The sequence below is a fragment of the Tupaia chinensis genome, unplaced genomic scaffold (genome assembly GCF_000334495.1).
Source record: "Tupaia chinensis unplaced genomic scaffold, TupChi_1.0 Scaffold000238_1, whole genome shotgun sequence".
NCBI lineage: Eukaryota > Metazoa > Chordata > Mammalia > Scandentia > Tupaiidae > Tupaia > Tupaia belangeri.
Window position 1 is genome coordinate 5748589 of NW_006159716.1, and position 8628 is coordinate 5757216.

The following is an 8628-nucleotide window of genomic DNA, read 5'->3' on the forward strand; positions in this document are numbered from 1 at the left end:
GCACGCACACACACACACACACACACACACACACACACACGGGCCCGCCATGAGTTTAAGCCACCGGGTCCAGGACTCAACTACATGAGAGTTCAGCGACATAGCTATTATGCCAACTGCTGGTGCCTAGCAAAGATCTCTTTAAAAGAAAGAAAGAAAGAAAGAAAACTGAGCCTCAGAGAAGTTCAGTGATGCCCCGCATTGTACGCTCAGTAAGTGGCAGAGCTGGGATTCACACGCAGGTCTGTCCCCAAAGACCATGCCCTGAGTCAGACTTGAGAACTCCTTAGGGCATGTCTCCTCCTTTAGGCTGGGGCCTCCCCTCTCCCTCCAGACTAGGGACTCCCCAAGGCTAGGGCCGGGCAGCTTTTGCCGTTCCTTGCCCCAGGCCTGGGTGGGCTGGTAGAGGCTGGTCTTTGCCAACGCCCCTCCCTCCCCGGGCACCCCGGAACACACCACCCACCTGGTAGGAGAGGAGGCCGTCCCACTGGTGCTGCTGCGCAGCCGTGCTGTACATCCACTTGAGCGCCGCGTCCTTGATGAAGACGGACAGTGCTCTCAGGATGAAGGACGCAAACAGGTTCAGGTGGATGTAATTCCGGGTGCAGTGCAGGTGTCTGAGGGAGAAACGGGGCTCTTCCCTGGCAAATGGCCAGCATTTCTGCTCCCACCACCCCCGGTTCTCAGGCCAACACCCATCAGACCTCCCCAGCTCTGGGGTGGGGTGTGTGCCTTTCTTCCTCTGCAGACCCTCCCCGTAACCTCAAAACTGCTTCTGGTCCTCAAGTCCTGCCCCTCCATGAAGCCGTCAGCTCTGTAGTCCCTGCCGCTCCTGCCACCCGAATTCTACTCTTTGCTCTGCAGCATCTTCTTTTATAAAAGCCATGGGTAACCAAAGAGATCTGGGTGTGAGGATCAGTTTCCCCATGGACACTGCTCTGCTTCTTCATGGCAGGCCCATGTCTTAAATGCCTCTGGCCGGCCTCACACAGGCAGACCGAGGCTAGGCACATCGTGGGAGTTCAGGCAGTGCTAGGGACAGTTAGGGACAGTTTTGATATCTTCTCATGTAGAGACGCATAGCAAACTGGAAACACCAGAGCGTGGTTTACCCTGATATCCAGCCTACCAGACCGGGAGCAAACGTCATTCTTAACTGAGAGACGGTGGGAGCATTTCCTTTAAAATCAGGAATAAAATAAAGATGTACATCAGCCTTATTTCTACATTAATGTTGTACTACAGCTCCTAGGCACTATCATAAGTCAAGGGAAAATATGTATCAAAACTGGAAATTAATAGAACGGTCCTTCTTTGTAGGTGATAGGGTATCTTCATAGACAATGTAAGAGAATTCACAGACATGATTAGAATGAATAGGAGAACTCAGTAAGGCTGCAAATTAGATTATATATACATGAGCAATAAATAAATGAATGGTTAATTTAAAAAAATAATTCATTTATCATTTTTCTTTCTCTTTCTTTTCTTTTTTAGTTTATGTTTGAAATTACCAGAGGGTGCAAGCATTCACTAGAGAGAGAGGAAAAAAACACCCCCAACGAGGCAGGATCATACTGTAATCTCTTCTCCTTCCCATCAGGGCTTTCGGCATGCACGCGCATGTGCCTGGAATGTCTCTCAAGCTGCTGGGACTGGGATTTGAACAGTGGTCAGCCATGTGAGATCTGGCTCCCTATGCACTGCACTCAATAGCTGTGCTACAGGCCAGCCCATTTGTGAAGTTCTTAACTGACTACCTGGAAATAAGACTAAAGCAATGTGGGTGAGATCTCTGTGGAGGAAATGATGAATCTTACTTAAACTCCTTAGAGAAGACTTAAATTAGTGGGAGATACACAGATAAACCACATGCATGAACAGAAAAAAATCACTATTGGGAACCAGCAGTTAGCGTAATGGCTATGTCGCTGGACTCCCACGTAATCGACCGCGGTTCGCGTCCCGGACCCGGTGGCTTAAAACTCACGCCGGACGCGTGTGCGTGCATGCCCAAGATCCTGAGAGGAGAATGGAGGAGAAGGGATTGCGGCGTGACCATCCCCTCTGGGGGATGATTTCTCGCTTTCTGTCTCTACGTGTCTCTCTCTGTCTGTCTGGCGAGCGCACGCGCCCTATAGCGAAAACCTCTCCAAAAGAAAAAAAAATCACTATCTTAAAGGAGTGGGTTCTCCCACATTAATTGAGAAATTCAATGCAGCCGTAGTCAAAATTTGAACAGAGTTGTCCCCCTCCCCCATGGAACTTTTAAAATTTTAAAAGAAAAGCCAAGGGTCAGTCCAGATACTCTTAAAGAACCACCAAGGGGCCCTCGTTATATGAGAACTGAGATTTCTACTAAATCTGAAGTAGTTCAGGAAAGATGAGGTTGGGGACAGGGGCAGATCCCTAGACCAATAGGAAGGCATAGGTGCCAGGAACCAGTCCACACATATGTGGGCCTCAGGGCATGGTAGAAGGGATGCTGCAAACCATGGAGGAAAGGGTGGGCCACCAATAAATGGCACCACGGCAATTAGTCACATGCATATATGAGAAATAAAATGAAATACTCTATTTTTAGCCTACACAGAAAGAGATTTCAGGTAGATCTAAGAACCATAAAAGGAGAGCAGAACTTGACAACTTTTAGAAGAAAATAAGGGTGACTGTATTTATGACCCTAGGATAAGTAAACATTACTTAGGTAAAGCCACAAAGAAATGTGTTCTTTGGGAAAAAAAGATAATTTTTTTTTATAAATTGATAAAATTATTTTTATAAATTGTTAAATTTTATCAATTTAATTCCATTAAAATTAGGAAGTTTTAAGGATAAAAGTACCATAAAATTAGTGAAAAAATAAGCCATAGACTAAACAAGATTACATCCTAGATTAGTATCCGGATTATGTAATAAATGCTTAAAATAAAGAAAAATCCAGATAAGCTAATAAAAAGTAAGCAAAGGGGACCAGCAGAAGGTGTAATGGTTACGTCACTGGACTCCCATGTAGGCAGCTACAGTTCAAGTTCTGACAGTGGCAGCTTGAAACTCATGCCAGCGCGTAGAGGCGCGTGCCAAAATCCCAAGAGGAGAGTGGAAGAGAAGGGATTGTGGTGTGGCCATCACCCCTGAGGGGTGATTTCTCACTTTCTGTCTCTCTGTCTCTCCAGCAAGTGCATGCACCCTATAGCAAAAATCTCTCTCTCAAAAAAAAAAAAAAAAGTAAGCAAAGAATGTGAATAAGTAATTCATAGAATACATCATGAAGAAATGCTTGATCGTTCTAGGAATCAGGGATATGCAAATTAAAATCACAAGGAGATTTCACACATTTCAGATTAGCAACAATTAAGTCTGAAAATGCTAAATATGGATGACAATGTTAAACAAAGAACAATCTCTTATTGCTGGTGAGAGGACAGATTGGTTATGACCCCTGTAGAAAGCAACTTATCAACACCAGGCAAGTTTGCAAAAACAGAAAGTATTTGAACTGGGCACTCTACTCCCACTTATATGCCCTCGAGAGATGCACAAGAGGTCACAGGTAAGAATGCTCATTGTAGGGACTAGCAGATGGCGTAATGGTTATGTCACTGGACTCCCATGTGGTTGACCATGGTTTAAGTCCCCGACCCAGCGGCCTAAAACTCATACCAGGTACGTGTGCATGCATGTCCAAAATGCTGAGAGAAAAGTGGAGGAGAAGGGATTGTGGTGTGGCCATCCCCCCAGAGGGTGATTTCTCCCTTTTCTGTCTTTCTGTCTTTCTCTGTTTCTTTGCCAATCACATGTGCCCTATTGCAAAATCTCTCTCTCTAAAAAAAGAAAAAGAAAAAAAAAAAGAATTTTCATTGTAGCAGGGTTTGTAATTCAGAAAGAAGAAAAGAAACACTGCAAGTGTCCATTAAAAGGATAGCAGATAAATAGACTGTGCTATATCCTACAACAAAATACAAAATGACAGTTAAAAGTAATGAAATAGAACTACCTTTATCAAGGGGAATGAACCTCACAAAACCATAATGTAGGAACAAAACATGAATTGCAGAAGAACAGTATTATGGTTTGAATGTTGTGTACCTCCAACATTCATGGTGAAATGTAATTCCCAATGCAGCAGTATGAAGATGTGGGGCCTTCTTAGTCTTAAGAGGCAAGGCTCCATTGTTGTGAATGGAATTAACGCCCTTATAAAAGAGGCCTGAGGGAGTTTGTGAGCCCTTATGCCCTTCAGCCACATTTGGGCAGTGCTCACCCTTCCTGTGAGACACAGAGAGAAGGCAACAGACGGGGAGCCCTGACTTGCCGGCCTCCACATCCAAGACACATTTCTATTATTTATAAATTACCCAGTCTAAGCTATTTTGTTATAGCAGCAGAAACAGACCAAGACAGATATACAAGATACTATTAAAAATACATAGAACTACATTATATATATATGTGTGTGTGTGTGTGTGTGTGTGTGTGTGTGTATATATATATTTATATTTATAGATACTTATGAATGTGGTGGACATATAGGGAAATGCGAGGGATTATAAGGAGTATATTCAAGGGTCACTTCTGGTGGGGGTGGTGCAGGGAGAGGGACGTGAACGGAGAGGGCTCCCAGGGCAGTATGGGTAAGCTTTAGCTCTTAGGTCGGATGGTGAGTGCACAGGTGACCTTGTCAGTCACTGTGGTTCTGAGTCTCTGAAATACTTCATAAGAAAAGAGGAGAGGCCCAGCCTGGGGGTGCCGCCAGTAGCAAACTGAACCGCACACAGGGCTGACAGCAGGTTCTGATACCCAGGCTAGGCGCATGCGCACATGCCCAAGACCCTGACAAGGGAGAGCTGGGGCCAGGGGATCGCAGCCTGATGAGACGCTGTCAAGGATGCTTCTCTGTCTCCCTCTCTCCCTTGTGCATGTATGTACTCTATCATGGATAAAATCAATACAACTTTATAAAAAGGAGAAGATTCATCAAGCGAGTGCATTTGAAGTGCAGTGTGCCCAGGGCTATGCCAGGTGCCTTTGAGGCAGGATGCTGCCTCCCCTGGTCCTGTTGACCTGTGTTCTGAAGTGTTTCCCCAGAATCCCTTCTGTGCCTGACCCCGCTCCCCTGGCCGCCCCTGCTAAGTACAGAGGGGACGGGGAAAAACCTTTGCTCCCTCAATTCTAGTCTGAAAGGAATGTCACGCCTCAGCTGAAGTAAGGAGGAACTTTTCCTCTCAAGTTGGCAAGCTCCAAGGAGAACAGATTCTATAATCCCTAGGCCAGCAGATGGTGCTGTGGTTAAGGGCGCTGGATTCCAACATGGCCGACTATGGTTCAAATCTTGGACCTGGTGGTTTGCTTTCTCTCTCTCTCTCTCTCTCTCCCTCTCAAGTCAATGTAAAGATAAATAAATCGATAAATAAATAAAGTCAAATAAACTAATTCTTTTTTAAAAAGACTCTATAATCTCTAAGATCTTTTCTGAAATCATTTTGATTCTTTATTATTTAAGTTACACTACACTCACTGGCGAGGATTTCCCAGGATTTTCCGTACTCCTAGTACCCAATGTTATGAGAGTGTGTGTGTGTGTGTGTGTGTGTGTCTGCATGTGTGTGAACATGCAGGGGGGGCGGTACATGTGTGGTGGTTCTTTTGGTTTCAGTCTTTTTCCTTTTCGTTAGTGTGCATGTTCGCATTCACACAGTGGAGATTTGACTACGTTCACAGTGTTGCCGGCCATGTTTTCAGCTTCATTCCACGCAGGGGCTCTCTGGAAAGTTTTGGAGTGGACCTGCTGCACTATTACAGCCCTGTATCTGGAAACATTCAGATGACACAGGCCCCCTCCCAGGGTCTCAGCCCCCTTACCTGAAGCCGAGGAGGATGGCCGAGGCGACAACCAGAGCCGAGAAGGACAGTGCGTAACCCACCGTGTAGATGATGTAAAGGGACAGGAGCTGCTCCTCGGGGGAGCTCTGTGTGCACACAGGGGACACGCGTGTTCATGGGGCAGTGCCTGTCCTCTCTCTCCCACATTCTGCTTCCCCAGGGGACACGGACGAGATGGGGCCCTGAGCCTAGCCCCGGCAGGCACTAGAACTGAGAAAGAGAATAACTCGTGGTGACAGTCCTTAGATTTGGGGGGCCAGAGAGGTGCACACACCACCTCTGTGGAGAGAGTGCCGTGTGCAAAGCCCCCAAGGCAGGGGATGGATGAGATGCCCATGGATAGGCCCGCCAAGTGCCTGGGGTCTCCGCTCCAATGGGGCTGAGACCTTGCTACCCACCCCATGGCTCAGAATCCCCATCAACTCACTCTCTCCCCTCGCTTGGACTCCTCGCACTCCGACAGGTTTCTCCAGGGCAGGCTGGAGTTGTCCTTGTGCAGCCAGAGGCCCTCGGCCGTGCAGAACCGGTACACGTGGCCCTGCAGCACTGGGGCGGAGACCTGGCAGCTGAGCCCGGGCCCGGACTCTGGCAGCTGCCCAACGCGAGGTGCCCTCCTGCCGTCCCATCCTTAGGGTCATCCCTGTTCCCCCAGAACTGACCCCTCTGAGTCAGCAACACCCTCTTCACACACACACTCACACTCACTCACACACACACACACACACACACACACACACTCACTCACACACTCACACGCCTACCTTCTTCCTTCTCTGCCATCTGCCCTCTTGGCCCAGGGACAGGACAGGGGTCGCCAAGGTGACGGCTGCCCGGCCCGCCCTTAGCCTCTGCTCTTGGCCACCCAGGGATGCAGCCTGATGAATCCGTGTCCTTGAGCTGAGTTTAGTCCCAGTCCGCGTCTCTGCCGCCAGTGTCCACTCACACTAGGACAGGCCTGGCACTGACCAGCAGTGCCTGCCCTGACCCCAGAGGCACTCCATGTGATTTCTGATCTCAGGACTCAGCCCTCACCTTCCTCCCACACTTCTTTGGGAGAGTGGGCCCTGGGAGCAAAGCGGGCCTTGAACTCGTGACAGAGAAGAAGAGAGGCAGCTCCTGCTTAAAGGGCCCCGTCTAAGCGGAGACACAGTCCTGCCCTTAACAAGTGCCCATCTGATGGAGGAGACACAGAGCTGCCCTGGAAGACCACCGGACTTGAAAGGAATACTTCGTCTGCAAAGATAACCTGTGCCTCGGACAGCCCCCACTCAAAGAAGAAACCCAGCTCCCGCCTCCAGGCAGCCCAGCCATGAGGGACGCCCATCGCCCTTGGAGTCCTAGTCTGGGGGTGGGGTCCATTCCTCCCAGAGCCCCCAGTCTGATGGAGGCGGCATGGTCCTTGGCTTTAGGGAATCAAGATACACAGAAAAAAACCCAAATAAACAAACAAAGTAATCCTCAGAAAGGAACGGCGTAAATGCAAAGCAACAGAGACCAGACACAGGCCCTGCAGAGCTGGGATGGGATGTCGCCTTGCCCATGAACATCCCACCTGGACAACCGGTGCTGAGGCAGCCCCCTACCAAGCCCTACTGTCACCTCCTCGGGCAGCTGGACGGGACCTGGTTTGCTGTGAGGCCAGGAGAGGGAAGTGTGTCCTGTGTCCTGTGTCCAAGAAGAAACACCTCCTTTTGTTTAGTTCCGCCCTCCAGGACTTCAGTCTGGCCCCAGGGCAGGAAATCTGGCACGCCAGTGGGGGTGAGTGGGAGTGAGCTGGGGCACACAGGGGCCAGGAGGGCAGCTGGAGCCAGGAACAGACTTTTTTTATATATATATATATTTTAAAGGCTAAAAGATGGTAAAGACCAGCTTCCCCAGAGGTGGGAGGAAGGTGCAGCGTGAAGGAGAGGCCCCCAGAGAGACAGCAGTGAGAACCAGATCTTGGGCGAAGGTTCATGAGCCTACACGTGAGTGATGGGGAGCCCTGGCTGCACCCCCACAGAGGCACAGAGCCAGCTAGGATAGGGGTTCTATTTCCAGCCCACCCACCAGGATACATGGCTGGGAGACTTCCCGTTGGGCCTGGTGGCATCCCTCTAGGACCTGCCCCTGGGATCCAATGCAGCCTCCCTGCCCTTTTTCGTCTCACCCAACTCCTTTGATAAATAAACCCTGGACCAGGACCTCTTCAGGAGACAATGATCTGGTACTGCAGGGTGTCAGCTCAGCACTGCTCCTTCTGCAGGAACCTGCATTCTAAGAGACCTCACCTGGGAGAGAGAAAAACCTGGCAATCTGCGGGAACTTCCGCAGGGGGAATAGCGGTGTCCGCGGCCTCTCCAGTGCATTTATGAGCATGACCAGGTGTCTACACAAGGCAGAGACGAGGGGCACGTCGTCTGATTCTAGCACCTTGCAGGGCTTCTTCTCTCAGGCTTGCAAACGCCTCCCTTCCCTATTGTGTGGCTACCTGAAATTCCTCAGTGGGGTCAAGTCTTCTGGAATGAAACTACACCAGGCTTTGGCTGTAGCTCCCCCAGGAACAGTGATAGGGCCCAGGGCTGACTCCATGAGGAATGAGACCGGTGACAGAGCCTGATGGAGGAGGCAGGGAGAAAGCAGGGAGGAGCAGGGGCCAGCGGGAAAGAGAAGGCGCAGTGAGGAGCCCAAGGGGGGGGCGCTGAAACCACCGAACCAGCCGTTAGTCAGGACGGAGCCCGCTTCCCAAGCTGGCAGGGCCTGGGG

General features: G+C 49.6%; 1 protein-coding gene across 1 annotated transcript in view; it reads right to left on the bottom strand.

Moving 5' to 3' along the window:
• The window catches only part of GLP1R (glucagon like peptide 1 receptor), a 39978-nt gene that overhangs the window by 19725 nt on the left and 11625 nt on the right, over positions 1-8628 (bottom strand). The window contains 3 exon segments of the mRNA XM_027771885.1: positions 464-617; positions 5863-5969; positions 6311-6429. Coding sequence (XP_027627686.1) covers positions 464-617; positions 5863-5969; positions 6311-6429 — 380 coding nt within the window.